Genomic DNA, 22,555 nt, shown 5'->3' with positions numbered 1-22,555 from the left:
TAATTGAGCATTCTATTCATTGGAGTTGCTTTCCCAAACTGAACAATAAACATGGTTTCTTAGACCAGAGAAGAAACATAACTAGTACATTCTCTGAGAGAGAAGCACAGCAACCAGGACCTATCTCTCCCCTCAATCACAAAAATCTGTCACTGGCTCAGAAAAATGCCAATTCTAATGAGACTCACCCAGTACTGCACATACTAAGGGACGGCAGGGAAGGTTCTTGTCCGCTGCCTTCTTCCTGTGTCTCATAGGCTTCACACAAAGAAGAAATGAAATTTAGTAGACACCTGAACTGACATCCAATGGCTCATCACCACGTTTTTCATGCAAATAAAAGCACTACTACAGAGATGCTACCTTTTCTTTCTTTTTCTAGTGATGGGGGTGGGGTGGGGCAGGGAGGACTTGTAAATACTTCTCAGTTACCAATGCAGGCCTGTGACAAAAACACAATTCACAGCAAGACAACAGCCCCAAAGGGCACTGGAGCATACTACAATGGGAAAGCTGTTGTTTTCACTCTGATTTTATCTAACCAAGTGACATTACTAACAACAAAAGAGGTATATGGGTATTTTTCTTTGATAATAAAGAAAAAGAGAAGAAGGTAACTGTGTAGAGGCAGCAACAGCAGTTGCAAAAAACAAAAGTTAAGTTTCAAATACAAACCTCAACGTGATATTTCTGAATATACCTCCAAGTATGAAGTAATTCCCTGATACCTTCATATTCTATTTACCCCTGCCTCTCAGATAAATAAAACAGCATCTGGTCTTAACTAATCAAAGATCATACTACATTTTGAAAACAAAAGGCTTAGGCCCATTTCCTTGTTGAAATCTACATTACTGGTACATTCTAATATTACTGCCATGGGGACATGGTTGTGGATCTTTCCATCCTCTCTTGAGTAAGAAAGAGCTCTATGACACGCAAAAAAAAAATCCCAACAACAGGCATGGGCCTGTTGAACAGCAGTTAAGCAAAAGCCCTTTAGTACAACATTCCACCCACATTTGTTCTAAGTAGGATCAATCTCATCCTCCCCAATCCTGCCAACATACCAAAAATTTCCTCTACGAAAAAACAAGAAACAAAAGTCACACCTACCATTCTGTGTAAGTTTACTCGAAAATTCATATTGTCGTCATGCAAAAATGCATTTGCATACTGATCCTAAAAAAATAGAAATATGGAGAAAAAGTAAGGAATGAGAGCTATACTTAGGAAACTCAGTTTATAATCTATCACACTTGCTACAAATCCTTGGACTTCAAGAACTACTTTCAAGGGACGCCTGGGTGGCTCAGTTGGTTAAGCGTCTGCCTTCTGTCAGGTCATGATCCTAGAGTCCCAGGATCAAGCCCCACATCCGGCTCCCTGCTCAGCAGGGACTCTGCTTCTCCCTCTGCCCCTCACCCCGCTGGTTCTTGCTATCTCTCACTCTCTCTCTAAAAAATCTTTAAAAAAAAAAAAAACTACTACTTTCAAGGACCCAAAGAGAACTAATGAGATGAGCCTAGAGTCTTAATGTTGAACCCTGCTTAAGCCATGAGATTTTAATTGGGTATAATTTCCCAGTGTTGTCTCTAACTGGTCAAAAATCTCTCAGCAAATTACAAACAATAAAAAAATTAAGGCACAGAACTTGAGGCAAATGCTGAGAGGAATCTGTTTTCCTATTCTCTCTTCCTTCCCATCTGCCCAAGGAGCCTGCTCTGTTTGTGACAGCTTGAAGGCTTTCATCAGGGCTGCAGGATACATGTGCAGACTCCACATGAGGATCCACGATTAAGAAGAAAGGTCTGCACTCTGCTGGGAATTGGCTTGGCACAGCAGGAGAAAACTGCTACACAGGCAGCGTGGCAGTAGGCAAGACCCCGTCTACCTCTGGCTTTGCCGAAGACTGATGGAAAATCAAAAATCTCTCACCCATGGATCGGTAATGAACAACCGTTGGCCCTTTACCAACACCTTTTCTGAAGATCTGACATGCCTACAGACTCCCAATTACTAGGAACTGTTACAATTTGTGAAAAACAACTCCTTTAAAGATTTTCTTAGAAAGATTTTTGAAAAGCAATTACACCAGGCCCACTGCTAAGAAGCAGCTCTTCTATAACCAGCTACCCATAACGTGGTGAAAAGTAGGTCATCTTTTCACAGAGAACATAAAAAGGGAAAGAATGAGCGAGATCTTTATTCCATGTAGACCACCTTTACTATTTTTCTTGAGAGAGAAAAGATCAAAATAAGGGATAGTAAAGGTGGAAGCTAAAGCGAAAATTTAGCTCTAAATTGACTTAAGTTAGCCCATAACTAGGGATCTGCCTAAGTGACGCCATTTGGGCCTTGTGGTTTTCATTTTACACCTGTGTTGCCACCAAGATTCAGGGTGAGTTCAACCTTAATTAATCCAACCAAAAGAGCCTCCTGATAAAGCACCTCTTAAGTTTATTCTCGGTCTCTTATTCTTCACCAAACTGCAATCAGCCCAACTTTACTGTTTTCAATTCCCCTCTTTCACTTTTCTATCCACCACACCCCCCACAGGAAACTTGAGCTCCTTTTTTCATTTTGCTAAATGCAAAAGACCCAACATGAGCAGCTTCAAAGGGGCAGGATTATTTCTTCTACAGAGGCTTAAATCTTGTATTTAAAAGAGCTCTCGTCTTCCGGTTCAAAATTATAGCAGTAATCATAACACAATTCATTATTAATTCATCCAGTAAATACTAATTAAGGCTCTACTATGTGCTAGACACTGAGAATACACTGGTGAAGGAAAAAATACTTGCTATCAGAGCTTACATTCTAGTGGGAGGAGACAGACAATACAAAAAGGAAAGATTTTCTTTCCCAGACTTTAGGATCCTAAAAGTCAGGAACAGGAGAAGGGCAGAAAAAAGATAGCACTCTGTAAGAGGTTAGCTAATATCAGAAGACTAGTGACACCTACCTCTGCAATACACGTAAGTATAATCAGACAGAGTTTGCCACTGTGAAGCCGGTGCTCATCTGTAAAGAAAAAATAAACAAACCCTTCTCTCCATATCATCCAAACCATATTTCTATAGAGAATAAAGATGTGTATCATCACAAAGATCATTTCTACTTTCCCCCTCCCTTCAAAATTCCTGAATGAAAAATCAAGAGCAATTCTTGCTAGTCTACTAGGCAAAAGAATCCCCCAGAAGATTTTTTAGAAAAATGGAGAGCTAACCACCTTCCTGAGAATTTAATTATTATGGTTCCCACTGTCATGGCCCAAATCAGGGCCATGCCCTTTGCTTCCATATCAACCATTTGCTTCTGAATAGTCAGGTCTACTCCCTTCCCCATCCTTTCCCATCTATCAGCTATAAGCACCACCATCTATAGCCATGTCCCACAAAACCTAGAAAGGTTTTATAACTGTTCATAGCAAACTGGCAGTGGAATCAGAAACAAACTGAAAACCAGGGTCCAGCCCCTGCCTTTCCTTGTACTGTGCATACTACTTATGAATGAGAAAGCTGTGAACGCTTCATCATTTCTTTTCTTCCCGCCAAAGTTATTCACTCCACAAATATTTACTTAATACCTGCTACATGGCAGGCACTATGCTAGGCATTATAGATATAGCACTGAACTAAACAAAGGTCCCTGGTCTACCAGAACTCGCATTCTAGTTATTAAAAAAGAAGAAGGTATGGGGGGGGCGCCTGGGGGGCGCAGTCGTTAAGCGTTGCCTTCGGCTCAGGGCGTGATCCCGGCGATCTGGGATCGAGCCCCACATCAGGCTCCTCTAATGGGAGCCTACTTCTTCCTCTCCCACTCCCTCTGCTTGTGTTCCCTCTCTCGCTGGCTGGCTGTCTCTGTCAAATAAATAAATAAAATCTTTAAAAAAAAAAAAAAGAAGAAGAAGAAGGTAATCTCAGTAGCAGGGCTTTAAGCCCACACAAATGACCAAGAAAGAGCTACTCCATCACTGCCAATTACCAGAACCAACAGAGTTTATTTACTTCCCAGGATCTTTGCGGGTGAGAGGTGAAATGGAGGCAAGAAGAGGGTCATACCAGCATATCCAAAATGGACAAATGGTTATGATGCTTCAAATTAGCTTTGACAGGACCCAGACTGAAGTCCATTCTAAGAGAAGATCTATTAACACATTACAGTGCTATAGAAAGGAGCTGATAGAACTCACCCTGACATTAACCTGCTACTTCCTCAAAGATAAAATCAACTAAAACCTGACAATTAAAAGGCATAATGGGGGTTGTAGGCCAGAAATACATTCACCTCTCCTCATAGACAGACACTGCATATAGAGTAATGATGATAATACTTCCTTGACATTCCCCAGGGCTTACATCAGCGCTCCTAGGCAGCCAGCAAAGAAATGCCCTGCCTATACAAAACTAGATTCACGAGACTCTTCTACCTATCTCTGGCCACAGAGTTTCTCTGGCACTATCCTCCCTTTCCCCAAAAGCTGATGAGCAACTCCTGTAAAAAAGCCCGCAGCTATCTCTCCACTTAAAAAAAAAGTGTTTCTGAATACAAAAATAAGACATATTTCATTATAAACTTTTCTAAATTCAGAGAAGCACAAAAAAAGGACAATAAAAACCAAGTTTAATCATCCCATCCAGATGTCCTGTTAAGATTTTGGTGAATCAACTTTAAAATTTATGCATAGGTATACATATATTTTAATATTTTTGCCTAATGTCTAATTTAAAGGTTGAGCAGATATTCCTCCAAGGTGACAATACCCGAGTCAGAAGAACCTCAGGAAAAAAAGGCTTTGAAAGCAGAGCTGAATCAAGGGAATGATAAACAAAATTCTGCAGACTAGAGAAGAGAGGAACAACAGGGTAGGGGACACACAGGTAGCTTCAACATCATCAATATTTCTTCAGTTGAGAGGCAGGTTCACATGTTCACTTTATTATTATACCTTATAATTTATTCTATTTATTATACTTACTAAAAACTTTATAACTTAATATTCATACATATTAGAAGTATCTTTTTATAGGTATCAAACAATAACATATAATTAAAAAGAAAGAGCTAATATCTGGGGTATTAGAACAGAGCAGAGCCAAGAAAATTTGCTTCTATTACTCCTAAAATCATAATGAAATCCTGTTAGGGCATGCAGAAGGTCAGGGGCTTATTCGCAAGAGAGCTGGGCCAACGTAGCCACCCAGGAGCCATTTTTTCCCCCTCCCCACTCCCTCAGTCTCACAGAAGCCACTTTTGAAATTAATTCTTCATAGTACCTAACCTTGCCCGTTGCCATATTTAGGCTGCCTGTTGGCAAAGACCTAACCGAGCCTGAGTTTAGAGACACAGCCTGAGACCGCCCATACTACAATTAATCTCCCCTCAATTTTGCCTTCCATTTTACGTATGACAAAGTGACCAGGACAAACAGCTTTGTATGATCATTAAAGCTAAAAGTAAATTCCAAGGGCCTCAATTCACTGTGTTATATCAAGCAAAGTTACAAGTTCACTTGCAGGGTCACATCTATGCAGTCTCTTCTGTGGTTGCTGTGACATTTCTAGAGAAAGACAGAGGTTACCCCCCTCCATAAAGGAGAAGCAATGGCCTCAGGAAACACAGATACACAAGAGTCTTGCCATCCTCACCTGTCAGATCTCACTTGCCAAGTCTCAGAGGTTCACCATCCCTGTAGCTCCCAATGGACTGAATTATATACTGGACAGAACTGGCTGGGTTTCTTCCCAATCCCTTCTCACACCTAGCCTAAGTATTCCCCTCCCCTACCATCAATTAAAAGATCACAGGAGGATCATAAACAGATGAAGAGCAGGAAACCAGAGATAATAAACTCAAACTTTTCCAACAGCCAGTCCTCTCCCACTTCCACTCTGCATCTTTGGATGGGTACTGACACTTCTATTTTAAGTGTTAAGGAACACTGTCCCTCTTAATCTCACCTCTTCCTACTGTACTTGGTACAACAGTCCACGAATTCTCACCACAAGCTGATGCTTCCAGTTCTTGTCCTCAAAAGGGAATTCCCTGAAGTGTGCTAATCCCCCCACTTCCCACACAAAAGAGTTTGCATCTACTTACCAAAATCTGCTAAAACGACTTGCTAGTTTTTGTAGAGACCAATTTTTTTTCCTGTTCTATTTTTGAAGTACTCCCCCTCCAGCTCCAGGTTTTCCAACACCACCTAATTGCCATCTGGCAGTGAGAAATCACTGTTTTCCAGTAATCAGGACCATCACCCTGTACAGGAGGCCCCAGCGTTTCATCCTGTCAAAGCTTCAAAGTATTAATGTTGCTCCTTGATTCAGCTAAGTAGCTGCCTGCCACACCCCCTGCTTCCTGAGCCCCCAACGTAGCATGCCTTACCTTTGGTGTCCTGCATGACGATCGAGCTATACTTCAAGAAGGTTATCAGTAGATTACTGGTCTGTACATCTGCATCCAGTGGGAGTTCCACAGAACTTATAACTGGAATAGAACAGATGAAATGCACTTAGCCTACAACATATTCCATCTAACACTTCTACCTACATAGCCAATTTGCCAGCAGGCAAGGAAATCACTAAATAAACTTTTTCCACAAAAGAAGGAGGACCAAGTGCTTATCATAAAACCCTTAGCTACTGTTCCTAGACTTCTAGAGCCCTTCTTACTATCAAGATTAAGGCCAATACCCTTCTCATAATCTAGAAGGGCCAGTCTCCAGGAACAGTGCTTTTCTCCCAACATCCTAAGAAGGGTCTTTTGATTCCACTTCTAGCCTCAAGTAACCCAAAAGTGTTCAGGGCCCTTATGAAGGCACTCGATTTGTACCTAAGGGAAAGATCTGTATTGAATATAAATGAGCCTTGCTTTGATGAGTCTCCTGCTTAAAATAAATGACAATTCATTCCTAATAAGGAGAAATCTTGCTCAGTTTTGAGAAAAAGCCTTTAGGCTGGAAATACCCAAGATGGAATGGAAAAAAGTTAAGGCAGAACTATATTCAAATTCTACTCTTTAACCCCTTTTTCCCCCTGAAAGGGAACCTGCAAAAGAATACCAGACTGAAAACAGGTGGACATTACTGATTGGGACAGCCTGGAAACTGAGTTTTATTTACCCAGCTGCTTGCTATTTCCAAGAGAAACTACCCCTTGTCCCCACTCTCTGAGCCACACTCCTAATGAACAACCAGGGCTGGGACCCACACAAAGGCCTTTTTTTTTTCCTCTACACCCAACACGGGGCTTGAGCTCAAGACCCTGAGATCAAGAGTCGCATGCTCTACCAACAGCCAGCCAGGAGCCCCCAGAACAGTCTTAACGTAGATTTTTCAAGCTTCGAAGACTTTAAATTAGATTTACACATCCTATTAGCTGTTTTTACACTAAGACATAATATAAAAGCAAAGGAGACTCATGTTGGCTCAGACAAGCTAGAGAATCTATGGCTTTCTGCTGTTATTTTCACCTATAGAAGACTCAGTTGAGTTTGGGATATTATTCATAATATATATTCATAACCATAATGGATCCCTCTGGAGTTATTACAATGTATGCTGAGAACATTTATTAACAATGGGAAACATTTGCATATAATGGTTCCATAACACACAATAAGCACAACAAAAAGCCTTATGAGAAGAAATTAGCATGCCCAATCCTTGGCTGTGTTCCCACATTTCAGTCCCCCAAAACTAATAAAACACAAATATATTTTTATGTTGAAGTACTAAAAGGTCTTAATTCATACTATGGGTTAATGGCCTGAGACTATCAATTCAAACTCCAGCCTGTTTTGAAGCTCAAGCCCATAATTCTTCCTCTGTCCGATACAAACAGGCATCTAACTGGTAAGTGGAACTTTTTCCCCACTTACACACAGCAGTAACTGGAAAACTGTCTTACATAATATGTAGAAATATAGAAGTATATGTATTTTTAGTTTACCAGAAAGTCCTCTCATGCCAAGGCTGAGTTGTCAAATGTCAAGTCTGAGCTGAGAACAAATGTTACATCTAAACTGCTGGCTTTTAAAAATAATGGCTCCAATGACATACCTTTAAAAATAACTGGGCCACTGAGCACCACTACACATAATTAAAAACCAAAACCTGAAAACAAGGTTATAATGCTTAGGATCCCTACAGAAAAGAAATGAATCAGGAGAGAGGAAAAAGAACAAAACAGAAGGAATAGAATAAAATCCCTCACAAATTAAAATCTCCTTCCTAAAGAAGAGATATTCCTTGATCTTTGGCTTCATAATTCTTCCCAGCAGCCTTTGTCAAGGGAGACAGTCATTTGAAAGTGGGCTGACTCCATTTTCCCACTAGAAAAAATAAAAGCTCACTGGTTGTAGGTAAGTAAGCACAAATCCTGCCATTGCATAATCAAGTGTGTGGGTGGAAGTGTTCACAATGAACAGTTTGAAAGGCAGTTCTCTGAAGCATCCAAACCCCAACATCACATGGGGCTCGGATATATAAATATATATATATATGGCTTTTGATAACCATGGTAACCAAGCAGGCTTCATCCTTAAAGAGAAAGAACAGAATTTCTATTGGATTTTTCAGTGACCTGAAAAAGCAGAGACAAGTAGGCAGTCCTTACTACTTGCTCCTTCTCATTAAGATTTTGGGAATTTGGCTTTCAGTTCTAAACAGATCCAATTTGCTACCATAGACCTGAACTCAATGGCACCTCCCAGACACGCTTCTGTACCAACACCGCCTCACTACCATCAATGGCTACCGCCACAGGTGCTCTACGAAAATTTCAAGGAGAAAAAGCAGACCAAAGAAGGTCATTTCACAGACCGTAGAGAGGCACAGAGAAAGGACTAAAGTTAGATTTCCTCTATTTCTTCACCCAAAATTCAGTCAATATTTTAGGCAAAACATCATGTATTAACAAGGATTATTTTTAGGTTAATATACTCTATCAAATACACTTAGATGACAAACTTCATTGGGGAAAATTCATAATTTCTTTCCTGTTACCTTTTTCTTAAGTCCCAGCCATAAAATTCATAAAGTAGAAATTCTGTGTGGGTGGGTGGGCATGTTGTAGGGGGAGAAGTCTTAAAAACCCACCAAATTCTCAATTATAACACACTCAGAGCTTATTGTTTTCCCACTGGAAGTGCTAGCAGATACATACCAGTGAGTAAAATCCCAGGTTCACTTTCACATCCATGTACTCAACAAATATTTATTAAGCAGTGACCACGCCAGATACCACCTGGATGGACAGTAGTGAACAAAAAGGACATGGTCCTCACCCTGATCCATGTCCTAGTTCTTAGTCTCAACTCTCACTACCACGAGGTGAACCACTTATTTCTCTGGCCTCAATTTCCTCATTTGGCCAATGGTAACATGAGATAATATTACTATCTTATATTTATTTCAGAGCGATATTCATAGAATATCTCATCAGGGCCTCACAAGCACCCTGAGAGTTTGGCCGGATTGGCATTACTAACCTCAGAAGTCCCTCTCAGATCCAGCACCCTATAATTCTACAACCATTCCCTGAGGACAAGTTAGAGTTATGTAGCTTCTTACACAAAGAAAAACACTTGACTTTCTTTTCCAAAGCTTCCTTTGGGGCTTTAGAAGTCCTGAAGGACAGCACCTCAGAACAATTTCTTAGCTGAAAGAATTAACAACTGTGTTCTTTGTTCAACACAGCTATGCTTACCCTGAAAGATTCAAGATCATATTAATCAAGAAAACAAGAGGTGATGGGCTTACCATCAGAGGAGGGTGGTGTGGTCCCAAGTGGTGTGGCTGGGGTTGTAGGAGCAGGACTGACAGGGGTTGTCACCAAGCCCATTTCTGGATGACTCTGAAAGAGAACAGAAGCAGGCAAGAAAAGACATAACCCAGTTCTGAGTATCCTCTCCATAATATCCTTTCTGGTATTCCTGGCCTCATAATTAGATGGAACGCTCACTGAGGAGGGACTGCTTCTACACTGAGTTCCCTTGAGAACTTGATTCCTGTTGATGCTTACTAAACTCTAATAAGAAACTCTGTGGGCTAGTTTTCTTTAAGCAACTAAGTTTCCATTACATAAGTTTTTCTGCAGAACCACGCACATAAAAAACTGGGGTAAACAAATACATGAGATTATTCCACCAAAAAAAGGGCATCTGCAGTCCTATCTGAACCTGGGCAAGGACTACTCTCATGAGATCAACCTAAAACACATCTATAGACTGTTCTGATGCCCACATAGCTGACTAGTAAGTATAGGCGAGGCAAGTGGATAAGAAGTGCTATAAAAAAGAACTATGCATACAGTAGCCTCCCTGTTCCACAACCAATAAGACATGCAGGGTGGAAGCAGAGACATGGTGGAGACATCCACTGGGACCAAAACATACGACTGCTCTGTTCCTGACCCTCCTTAGCCATCTCTGTCACATCAGCTCTTAAGAATTAAGCTGAGTGGGGGGGCGCCTGGGTAGCGCAGTCGTTAAAGCGTCTGCCTTCGGCTCAGGGCGTGATCCCAGCATTCCGGGATCGAGTCCCACATCGGGCTCCTCCGCTGGGAGCCTGCTTCTTCCTCTCCCACTCCCCCTGCTGTGTTCCCTCTCTCGCTGGCTGTCTCTATCTCTGTCACATAAATAAATAAAAATCTTAAAAAAAAAAAGAATTAAGCTGAGTGGGGATGCCTGGGTGGCTCAGTCGGTTAAGTGTCTGCCTTCGGCTGAGGTCATGATCCCAGGCTCCTGGGATTGAGTTCCACATCAGACTCCTTGCTCAGTGGGTAGCCTGCTTCTCCCTCTCCCTCTGCCACTCCCCCTGCTTGTGCTCCTGATCTCTCTCTCTCTCTCTCTGACAAATAAAATCTTTAAAAAAAAAAAAAAAAAACTTAGCGGAGTGGTAGCCACTCCCTTCTCCTCCCCAACAGCTTTTCCAGACTTTTACCTCCCTCCCCCTCCTTTAAAATCAGCTACAGAATCCAGAGAGCAGACAAACATAAGAGGGAACACAAGCAGCGGGAGTGGGAGAGGGAGAAGCAGGCTTCCCGCCGAGCAGGGAGCCCGATTCAGGGCTTGATGAGGGGCTCGATCCCAGAACGCTGGGATCATGACCTGAGCTGAAAGTAGACGCTCAACGACTAAGCCACCCAGGCACCCCCTGTTATCAGTCTTGATAAATAAGTATCCTCCTAGGCAGACCCTAAACCAGCACACTACTTTTTAAGCATGACCTCGTTTTTGTTAAAACTCAGTGATTCCATAAACATCTGCCCTTTGAGAAAAAAGCATAAGCAAATGTTCTTTTAAAAGAAACCTACATACATATTTTAAACGCTCTTTTAGATAAAAACACTTTATCAATTTTTAAAGATGGCTTTCATGGACAGCACTTGCGTTCTCAGCCTGTGCTAGTCCCCTTCTCTACCAACTACTGAGGATATCCTAAGCTGGGCAAGTGACCCAGCACTCAGTATTCTAGGACTTCCTGCCTTCAATGTTTGTAGACCATTTTTTGTTGCCGTTGTTAACAGCCAGCCTTATACTAGACAAGATATTTTTTACTTTTCTTCTCTGGAAATTAGTGAAATAATAAGACAAGTGACTTGGCCTATTTTATCTTTAGTTGTAATTCCACAGTGGTTTAGAAAGCAGAAAGCCTGACATAAAAATCCATACGGGCAGATAATACCAAGGGATTGCCAGTGTGCAAAATGAAGTAATCTCCACTCAAAATGAAGTAATCTCCACTCATCTGGGTTAAGAGAATCAGGAAACTGGTCAAAAGAATTAGTAAACTGGTCAAAGCCATAACTTTGCATGCTATCAGACCCACTTGAGCACCAGATGGAAACATATGTATTGGAGGACAGCCTGATGCAAAGACAACTGATGCACCACTATTACTACCACTTGCCAGTACAAAGAGAGGCTTAAATAGGCACAGCCGGACAGGCTTTTCAATGGAATGAGTCTGTATGAAATTCAGGGAGAAGAAGGACTGGAGTTTTTAATACAACCAACCTGAGCTAACACTGTGATGAAGTTACGATTTAAATGAACAGCTTCATAAAGTGCCAGAAGGATGGCCTCATTGGTTCTAAAGAAAAAAGAGAACAAATTGGAGAGGCTCTTGAGTGGAAGAGTTAAAACAGTATGACCATCAAGATACAATTTCACCCCAGCTCATTATCAATCCCTTTGTGTTTCTAATGTTCCCTTTATTCCATCGTTCAGTTTATATAAAGGGTATGTAGGCACAGAGTCGGGGCCTTAACTTTAATTCCTTAGGGCTAGTTCTTATCTACTTCATTCCCTATTTTCCCTCTAACTTTTCCACCCCCATCCAGTTAACTCTTTAACTGGCTCAGACACCCAGCCCTCTTTCATTTCATTCCAGAGACAGCTGGGAACCATTTATCAGCTTCATAGGGCTCAACAGACATGACCAAAGTAGTGGTTTCTAAGGGTCCATTCTTGTTTAAAACCCAAGAAACATTTGACAAATCACCATAAAAGTTTGAATCTGTAAAAGATTAGCAAGAGGTAACATTTCACACTCATACCCAGCCAGAGAGCCCACACTAAAGTTCAAGTCACTGCACAAGAATGTCAGGCACTTACTGTACTGAGATTTTCTCATGGGCATCTGCTATGAACATGCTGCCCACCTGTGGAAGAAGAGAGGCATTGCAGACTTATAGCAGGGAAATGCGAGAGGAGCTCTGAGCTTATGAAGAAGCCTTTGATCAGTGAAAAAATAAGTGGCGTGCAGACTGAGGGAACGTGGAACTCTGGCCCACCAGGCATACAGACCAAAACCGGCCCCCTTTTAAGATCCTCAAAGAATCACAAGTAATAAAATGAAATAATGAGAACTTCACTAAATTGTCTTTCTTTAAAGGGCCTTGAAAAAGAACAAGCAGGGGACACCTGGGTGGGTCAGTCAGTTAAGCGTCTGCCTTCGGCTCAGGTCATGATCCCAATGTCATGGGATCGAGTCCCGGGTCGGGCACCTTACTCAGCGGGGAGCCTGCTTCTCCCCCTCCCTCTGCCTGCCACACCCCGTGCTTGCGCCCTCTCTGTCTCTGACAATAAATAAAATCTTTTAAAAAAAGAACAAGGAGGACGTTTGCCCAGCTCTGCTTTTCAACGTGTAAGTTTAGTAACCACTGACAGCAAATAAATGTTAACCTAGACCTCATCACTCGGCATCTTTCCTGAAAGTTGCTTACTTGAAGTCAGAAACTAACTCATGAAGAGTACTGCAGAAAGCACACTGATTTCACATCCAACATACAGCCATCTTCAGAGGCATATTTGAGTTTCAGACCAGAAATGTCTATATGAGACCCACTGTCCATCTTTCAAGATCACAAAATCTTTAGTTTGTGTCGTAAGTCTATATGAGACCCACTGTCCATCTTTCAAGATCACAAAATCTTTAGTTTGTGTCGTAAGCAGGGGAGTGAAATAAGTAAACAGAGAAGGTTGTCTCCAATATGTGTGATTATCTGAGGCACTGAGAAAGATGGCCATCCCTCTAAAAATACCTTTCCATCTGCCTACTGATGTTCCCAAACTATGCAGCTGGAACTTCCTTTGTTTAGTACAAAACTTTTTCTTCCTGGCTAAAAGGCAAGGATCCCTAGAGTAGTTTTATCTAATTCATTTAACCAAATACCAACATAGCACTCATATTGCTCTGACCTCTGAGAGACTTTACTCATATATGCTTCAGAGTTAAAGAGCTTATTTGCAAATCCTTTTCTCAGAGTAAGCTCTGAGAAAGAAGGGAAGACATAGGCATTGGGGAGAACAATTGCCTTTTTCGGGGGTAGAAGGATAGCTGCTTTTGCAATGAACTAAAAAACTGTCTTGCCCTACAGCTGACTACTTGAACACTAATGTCCAAGAAAAAACACTTTCTGAAGCTGTCTAGATTCTAAGACCTACTAGATTTAACTCTTAAAAATTAGTCCCAGGTTACCTGGCCAAAATGCATACAGGGTCAAGGTTGAGAAACCTTGTTCAGAAGTCTTGCCAAATGGACCAATAACTTTCCTAAACTATGGGCCTCTCAGTCCATTAAAACTTTAGAGGAGTAGCATCAAATCCTTTGCATCAATCCATTGACTCCAGGATCAGCTATGAGGAATCAAGAGGCCACAGGAGACAGCCAAGGAGCACTCGGGGGTTGTGCTCACATCTAAACTCTCCTCTTCAATATTCCGCAGGATCAGTCCTCAAACAGTCAGCTCTTCAGGAGGCAAAAGTCTGACTCAATATGTATGCTTTATTAACCTTTAAAAAACTTAATTAATTTGAAAAAATCAGTCTCAGAGCAATCACAGCTCTCCCTTCCCTATCTCACTTGGGTTTGGAAATCAATAAAAGAGATACATCTCCAAAAAGATCTGCTCTGAGACACTCTCCCCTCATCATGCCATCATGTTAAACATTTGACCTTCTGAGTCCAAATTCGTCTACCTCTACAGACCTCTTACATTCCTAGCAGGACAGAAAAAAACAAGTCGGACTTACCATATTTGTTAAAGCAGAGAAAAAACCACTCTGGTGTTCCTCTTCCTTGTCTTTATACTGCCTGAACAAAAATAACTAAATTCAACTTTAGTATTACTTATCAAGTATGTCTTTGTCCTTGGCATTCTAGGTAATCAGGGCAGAGCACTCACAGAATTCACTGACTCCAGAAAACAAAAGCATTATGACAATCTAGCCACATCAGTTTCCCCTGCAAGCTGAGAGGCATGCATCTGCTCTCCAGGCAGAATGTATCAAAATGCCTGGCTACTTTGGGAGAGACTCAGAAAGCAAGCTGCAAACGTGTGAAACTGCTCTAACATATGGCTGATCCACTTATTTCCCAAACAGACTATTACTTGAAAAGTGTAACAGTGAAATTACTTTCAGGCTGTAACAGTGAAACTCTTGTTTGTTTTTGAAGGAAGAGGAGGGAAATCTGTGAGTTAAACTATTTGTGGAGATGGGGCAGATTTGAAATTCCACATCCAATAGTGTGTGAGCAAAGTCTGAAGAGGAGCAAGCAAGACACTGCTTGGCCCTTGCCAGGATTAGGAACACTTCTGGTTTCCATTCACTGAATACCAGATACCTTCCTCATCCAAAGCAAGAGGGAAAGCGAGCATCAATGAAGAGAGCGCCCAGAAAAGACAAGGACTCTGGGAAGTTGCAGTTGATTCCTGATGAAAAAAAAAGGACCCATCAAACTAGAGCTAATTCAGTATGTTTTCTCTTCTTATTTATTTTTAAGTGTACAAAATGTGGTGCTTAACTTTTTTTACATAGAAAATTATATTTGTAGGATACATGGGGCTAAACAAAAGAGCCTGCTTGTGGCTGGGAAACTAGCTAAAATGCTCTGCAATAAAATACTAAACATTGCAAAAGAATGTGCCTAATTGCTTAAAGAAAAGATAGGCACTAACCTGATGGTGGCTACTTTTCCCCTGGTATTAGACACAACCCCTGCTACGACCATCACGCTGAGCTAGAGCTAATATGTCTGCCGGAAGCTAAACCTAAGAATAGTCTTCTAGGATAGGTAAGGGAAGTTCACCCAAGCACTGGAGCAAATCTGTTTTCTACTCAATCAATTCAAATGAAAATGAGACCGTTCCCTTCCAGAACAGTGGACTTACCTGTTGTACTCAGATAAAGCCTGAGCAATCACAAGCCCCATTCCCTAGAAAGAAAAAAAGATAGCACAGATGAAATAAGGGGCTGGTGGTGATGCCAGGCCAGGGAAAACACTGATTACAGCCCCACAGTCCAGATTTTCCTGATCTAACTATCTTAATGTCACTTAATAGAGTGGAGGGAGGGGGCTGAAATGGACCAGCCCAGCTGAAATGGACCAGCCCAGATCACTGACAACTTCACTGGGATCATTTTTGTCTCAAAAGAGAAGATTACATTAGAATCTTCAAACAAAAAGCTCTCATATGTCTCTAAAACAGTCACAATAAGAGGGACAATGAGTCTCACACTAAATGAAGGTGCACTCTTTCAGGCCACAGGAGAACAGGACGGTAACAGGAAGCAGCATCCAATAAATGTGAAAGTGACTTATCAACTTTTCCTGTAGAACCTGCTAAACATGATACAAAGATCAATTCAGGCCACGAGGATGAATCATGTATGCTTTTTTTGGGTGCTTGGGTGGCTCAGTCAGTTAAGCATCTGCCTTCGGCTCGCATCATGATCCCAGGATTCTAGGATCGAGTCCCACATCTGGCTCCCTGCTTTGTCAGGAGTCTGCTTCTCCCTCTCTCTCTCCCACTCCCTGCTGCTCCCCCTGCTTGTGCTCTCTTTCTCTGTCAAATAAATAAATAAGGGGCGCCTGGGTGGCACAGCAGTTGAGTGTCTGCCTTCGTCTCAGGGCGTGATCCCGGCGTTATGGCAAATAAATAAATAAATAAAATCTTTTTTAAAAAAAGTATGCTTTTTTTTTTTCATAAGGGAAATTAGAAGAATGAAGAGGGCAAGATGCCAGACACCTGGTCATCTTCTTTCTCCCTTACTCAGAGATCAAATATTATTTCCCAAACTTCCAAGGACATATGTAGCAGGTATACAGATCATCTCCCATGTTCTAGCTTCACCAAGTCAGGCTGTAAATGCCATCTGGCTAGTTCTACAAGAAGGGATCCCCCATCGGTTAGTCATCCAAGCCTTGCTTTGTTGTTTTTGCTTTTTTTTTTTTTTTTTAATTTCAGCTTTACAGGGGTATAACTAACATATAAAATTGTAAGATATTTAAAGTGTACATCATGCTGGGGGTGCCTGGGTGGCTTAGTCGTTAAGCGTCTGCCTTCGGCTCAGGGCGTGATCCCGGGGTTCTGGGATCGAGCCCCATATCTGGCTCCTCCACTGGGAGCCTGCTTCTTCCTCTCCCACTCCCCCTGCTGTGTTCCCTCTCTCGCTGGCTGTCTCTCTCTCTGTCAAATAAATAAATAAAATCTTTAAAATAAATAAATAAATAAAGCGTACATCATGCTGATTTGATATATCATCTAAGCCTTCTTATTCTTGGGAATGTAACTTATTGACTCTGTAGGATTATCAACCTCAGCACACTATAACATGAAATATAACCAATCATTTCGTCATGATCAGCCAACAAATGTCCCCTCAAACCTTCCTTCCATGACAAGAAGATAAAATACAGTAAGACAGTCACACTGACGCTCTAAAATGAAATACCAATTTCCTCTTTATAGCCAGATGAAATTATCACAATAGCTCTCTGTTCTAAATATCCACTGAAAGTAAGGCCACCAAAAGCAAGTCATTAAAACAACACAAGGATCCATATACTCACATTGAGCGTAGCCTCATCATCCACAATAGACAGCTTCACAATATAAGGATTCACAGACTGTTAAACAAGAGACTTAAGGTGAGTGTGACTTAGTTAAGAACCCATTAGCTATTTAACAAAGTGTTAACAAAAATGCGTCTATAAGGCCTCTCTCTGTGTTGACGCTCCTAATACCCAGATCCAACCCATCCTGCCAGCTAACTCCGCCATTTCCAGTAAACCTCTCAGTGTGCACAGGCAATCACCAAACACACACACACACACACACACACACACACACACCCCAGTTCTGTTCTACTTACATTTTCCTCTAGGCTGGATCAGCCCAGGCCTGTGTCTGCTACTTCTCCCATCTTTCCATCTTATTTATTTCTAAGAAGCGAACACTCCACAAAACTCACTTTGTCCTATCCTGCCAATAATCTGAGCCCATAGGGACAGCAGTCTTGGGAGGAACATAAAAGCTTCTTTGCCATAAGGCACAAATTTATAAGTTGCTAACTTACAGTCCCCTCCCAAAGGCTCCCTAACCATCCACAAACTATATGCAAGGACTGATTCACCCACCCGTAAAACAAAGCCACCTTGGGGGTGGAAAGTGGCAGCTGCTTAACAGCCAGAGAGGCCATTTATGGATCCAATACCCAAATAACACTGCAGGGGAACTGAAAAAAAGGATGTAATTACCCAAACTACAATCTGGCCAGAACACTGGGATTTAATGATTGTCCCATCACTTATAGAATTGGAAGATTTCTTGAGTTTTTCCAGACCCAATCTCAGCTGGGCAGCATATGGAAATGGACATATATTTAAACTCATTAAGCAGTTGGGCCATCTCCTACCAGTGGGATGAGAACCAATGACCTACTCACCTTGAAAATATCCCACATATGGGATGTGAGGAAAGACCCCATCTAGATTAGGCACCAATTCTAACCCAAGGGAAGCAAGGAACAATATTGGTAGTTTTTATAGCAACCAAGAAAACTCATTGCTAAGAGACTTGGAAACCCCCCACATGGACCTTATTTAACCAAGTTTCTGAGGGTATCTTTTGAATGTCAACTGGGAATAGAGAAAGAGACAGCTTTGCTTTCTTAACAGCCCAAATGTTGAAAGGTTTTCTACAACACAACCCAAGGAGGTAAAACCCACTTTGTTTGTCACTTGATCTGACAGAGGAAGGCTCTCCACACTGCTTCCTTTAACCAGCAGTCAAATCCTGCTGATGGTACAGATGTCAGACAAGACCCAATCCAAGTGCATCCTCAGAAAAGAAAATCAGCAGTTAGGCTGACCTAGAGATGCCATGATGAAAAGAACAACACTAGAAGGAGTAGGCCAGTTTCTTGGCGTAATTTTTTAAAGTTCTTATCACTCATCTTCCCAAAAATCCACTGTTTTAGGTAGTAATAATTGCTATGTGTTAGCAGTTGAGGAAAAGGTAAGGAGGCTAAAAGCAAGGGTTTGAGTTCTAGCTCCTCTACTTACTGATTGTGACAAGATAGGCATACTTATTAACCTAAGCTCAACTTCCTCATCTGTAAAATGGGGATATTTTCTTTGTCGAGGTTGCTATGAGACTTAAATGAAGTAAGACATATAAAATCTTTAGCATAGTATCTGGCAGACAGTAAGGACTCAATGATTGGTACCTATATATTTTCTCCTTTAACATTTTTATTACATTTGAAGAAAGCTCTTTAGGAAAAAGAAAGAAAAAAAGGAAAGAAAAGAAAGAGACCAATTTGCAATTGGACAATAACAATTTTGTAATTTCTGGGAAACATCATGTTCGGGACAGCAGCTGGGGACTAAGTCACTTCATTACAGGAGACTGGGCCCACCTAGAAGGCCAGGATCTTAATGCTGTAAAAATTTCTATTCTATGAGACACTGAGTTTTCTTTAACACTATACCCCTGTTGTGCGGGTCAGTCACATTTTTAAATTGAAGGCAATCTCCTTTTCACCCACAAGACAGAATTACAAACTCAATAAGCCTACACAGGATCACTCTAATAGGGCTCTGCCTTTATCTGATCTAAACCATACTTATTCTTTTTCATTGCCCCCCCCTTTTTTTGCCTCTTCTATCTCTTTAGAGAAAATAATGAAAACGTAATGCATTATTTGAGATGAAGAAGAACTATTTACATTTACCACATGACATCTTTCCATCACTTCCATTCCTTAAGTCCAACAACCTTACTTGCCTTCCCTTTGATTAGGTGGGCACCCAGCCTCTCTGGCGCCCTCTGAACATTACTAGAAAGATTACAACTTTCCTCATCTGCCATGGAATGGATTGGGGTGGGAGCTAGACTGCTGTTCTGCCCAGCACACACCCTCTCATACTGGTTTGCATAAAATTTCCACCAGCTTTTGGTTTTGCTATGTTCATCTGGAATTCCTCATGTTCCTGTCAAAAACCTTCCCGCTCCATGGTCACTAGGCTTCCTTAATGGTTTCTGGTGAGTGACTTATATCAAAAGCTGCAAAGCCCAGATAAATTATGCCCGCCAGCTTGCCCTTGCCTACTATATTAATTCTTCTGAGGCTTCTGACAGACTAGAGATGCATACCTCGCTCCAGAAATATGATTTTCTCTAGTTCCTTGGCCATGTCCAATTTTTCAGGCTGACATTTCAGAGAGCCCTACCGGGCTGAGCCAGGGTTCAGTTCACATTTAGAGAAACCAAGCCATTGCCTCAGAGTGGCTTGCAACCAGCAGAATGTTCTGAAAATATTCATTACTGATGATGATGCTTTCCTAGCACATATAACTCAACTTTCATTAACGATCTCTGGCATTTTTCCTCAGCTCTTTTTCTTGCTGCTGTAATAAGGCCTCAGAGGCTATTATACACGACAGAGATCAAAATGGCTACCATGCCAACCCCCCCAGATCACCAGTAAAACAAGTATTGGTGATAAATTACATATTTATTAGTAGCTCTACACACCATTTGTCAGTTCCTCCAAGACAATGAAAGCAATCAGCTCCTGGGAATTATAACACATTAACATTGCTCCACATATTCCAGTCCCTCTTTAAATATTCCTCACAGCCTTCCCTTCTTCAATATTCTCATAAGAATAGGCTCCAGCTTTTGTGTTACCCATCACTCTCAACCTGACCAGGAACCATCTCAAAAATCACCAAGTGGGGATGCCTGGCTGGCTCATTCGGTGGAACGTGCGACTCTTGATCTCGGGGTTGTGAGTTTGAGCCCCACATTGGGTGTAGAGACTACTTAAATATAAAAAAACCTCTAAAAAAAGAAAGAAATCTCTAAGTGAAGATCCAGAAGATCAGAAATGAAGAGCCTCCCTCAAGCTGGCCCATTTCTCATACCACTGCTACTTGCTAAGTGAAGAAAGTCAGGTTGCCTCAATGCAGTTCCTGACTTCTGGGTTCAGTAAAGTACTCCGAGTATCCAGGACTCAGTGCCAAATGCTCCCTATTCCTCCAAAGCCATCCCCAGTGAGGCCCCGGGTCTTCCTTAAGGGCCCTCCTTCTTTTTCTGTGTATTCTGCCTTTTGAGAAGACTCAAGCAGAGGCATGAAACCAAGTATAAATCTCTGAGTTCTGCTCTTCATCTCAAAAACCTATAAATCTGTCCCTGATTAATTCGGAAACAAAGAGTACTCCAGAACTGACATGGATACGGCTCTGTCTTCAATTTTCCATTTAAATCAGACAGAGTTCCCAGACCAACGGTGGTACTTACACAAGTGGACCACATATGGAAATCCATATACAAAAGTTCAATCTTTCAAAACAAATGTATTAGGTCAGTGGTTCCCAATCCTGGCTAATCATCATATTCAACAGGGGAATCAAATAGAAAAAAAAAAAAAAGAGAGAGAGATTCCCAGTTCCCATCCCCAAGAGACTCAGATTCAGTGTGTCCAAAGTAAAGCCCACAAATTTCTTCTTTTTGAAAAGTTCCTAGGTGATTCTAATAAGCTAGGTTTGGGAACCACTACATTAAGGGATAGTTACTCACTTTATTAGAAGTTGCACCACAGGATTTCTTTAAATGAGTATATCCTCTGCCCCAAGCATTTAATATAGAAGTTTTAGAATTTGATTAATCAAAATTAATCTATATACCATTTACCAAAAACATGTCTTCTACATTAAACGAAGTAACAAAGTCCCCTAGGAGTGGCCTTATTTAGGAAGATTATAGAAAGATTTTAACTGTCCATTAAGGGGCCCACCTACCTCATATTTTCTATAGTTCACCAACAAAGCCAAGAGGACAACAGCATCATACCCATGCTCCCTGCGACTTGGGGGGTGAGAGAGTATCTGTAACAAGAACCACAAGTGAATGAGTGCTAACTTCTAGTCCCTAGGTGTGCAAACAGAGAAGATTTGAGGAGGTGGTTTACCCAAAAGAGAAAGACGTGTCGGGGGAATTGACCTACCTGTAAAATTGCTTCAAATATGCTGTTGATCATTACATACTCTAGGATAGTGTTCTGGCTGATGTTATCTGTCACCTGAATGCAATAAAAGGCTTTTTAAAGTCTATACTGAGGCACTCTGGTATCGCAAGTATATCTCCTCTCCTACCATCTAAGAGAATCAGAAATGTTAAGACACTCTAACTAGACACCTTTAATAAGCTCCCCTGAAGCTGCCAAGGAAGAAATTAGTAAATTAAAACTTCCCAAATCTCTGAACTTCTCATTGTTTCTGTCACGTCCTCACGTAAGCATTTACTTAATAGTTTCTTGGGTTTCACTCTCAAATGCAAAGAAAGAAGTTTACGATCCAGAAGTCTGAGTGATGGCAGGGAAAGACAACTGCCTGAAGTCTATAAACAACACCCTGCCCTCCTCCCACTAGAAGGTACAGGCCAGCTTCCAGTTATGTCAAAATCAGAACAAATAAAAATAGAATCACCAAAACTGTCTCCAGATAAGAGCTGGTGAGAAGGGCAAATCTGACAATCCAGAAGACAAGAAATCTCAAGGAATGGTACCTCTAAAGGGATAAATATCATGTACCCTGCAGGCTAAAAATGCCAGCAATTGCTCCAAAGAGCAGCTTCCAGGAAGTGAAAGCCCATTCAATTCACTTCCTTCTACATATTCACATGCCCTGGAATGATATGATGCCCCAGCAGAGATTTTTTTTTTCTCTTTTCCTTTCTAACTAAAGGCTCAAATATTC

General features: G+C 41.4%; 1 protein-coding gene across 3 annotated transcripts in view; it reads right to left on the bottom strand.

Annotated features, from left to right (window-relative positions):
* The window catches only part of ARMH3 (armadillo like helical domain containing 3), a 176,268-nt gene that overhangs the window by 130,526 nt on the left and 23,187 nt on the right, over positions 1 to 22,555 (bottom strand). For all 3 annotated transcript variants that reach the window (XM_008709348.2, XM_008709239.2, XM_040623871.1), the window contains exons 7-18: positions 21,805 to 21,879; positions 21,599 to 21,685; positions 17,363 to 17,419; positions 15,681 to 15,724; positions 14,542 to 14,602; positions 12,622 to 12,668; positions 12,022 to 12,097; positions 9,764 to 9,857; positions 6,388 to 6,489; positions 2,966 to 3,024; positions 1,117 to 1,182; positions 189 to 258 (exon numbers count right to left, since the gene is read on the bottom strand). In XM_008709348.2, the coding sequence (XP_008707570.1) occupies positions 189 to 258; positions 1,117 to 1,182; positions 2,966 to 3,024; positions 6,388 to 6,489; positions 9,764 to 9,857; positions 12,022 to 12,097; positions 12,622 to 12,668; positions 14,542 to 14,602; positions 15,681 to 15,724; positions 17,363 to 17,419; positions 21,599 to 21,685; positions 21,805 to 21,879 (838 nt within the window). The remainder of the gene's footprint in view (positions 1 to 188; positions 259 to 1,116; positions 1,183 to 2,965; positions 3,025 to 6,387; positions 6,490 to 9,763; positions 9,858 to 12,021; positions 12,098 to 12,621; positions 12,669 to 14,541; positions 14,603 to 15,680; positions 15,725 to 17,362; positions 17,420 to 21,598; positions 21,686 to 21,804; positions 21,880 to 22,555) is intronic.

The sequence above is a fragment of the Ursus maritimus genome, unplaced genomic scaffold (genome assembly GCF_017311325.1).
Source record: "Ursus maritimus isolate PB19 unplaced genomic scaffold, ASM1731132v1 scaffold_7, whole genome shotgun sequence".
In the NCBI taxonomy this organism is placed as follows: domain Eukaryota; kingdom Metazoa; phylum Chordata; class Mammalia; order Carnivora; family Ursidae; genus Ursus; species Ursus maritimus.
The sequence above is the reverse complement of the archived record's forward strand: the minus strand, read 5'-3'. Positions and strand labels throughout refer to the sequence as shown.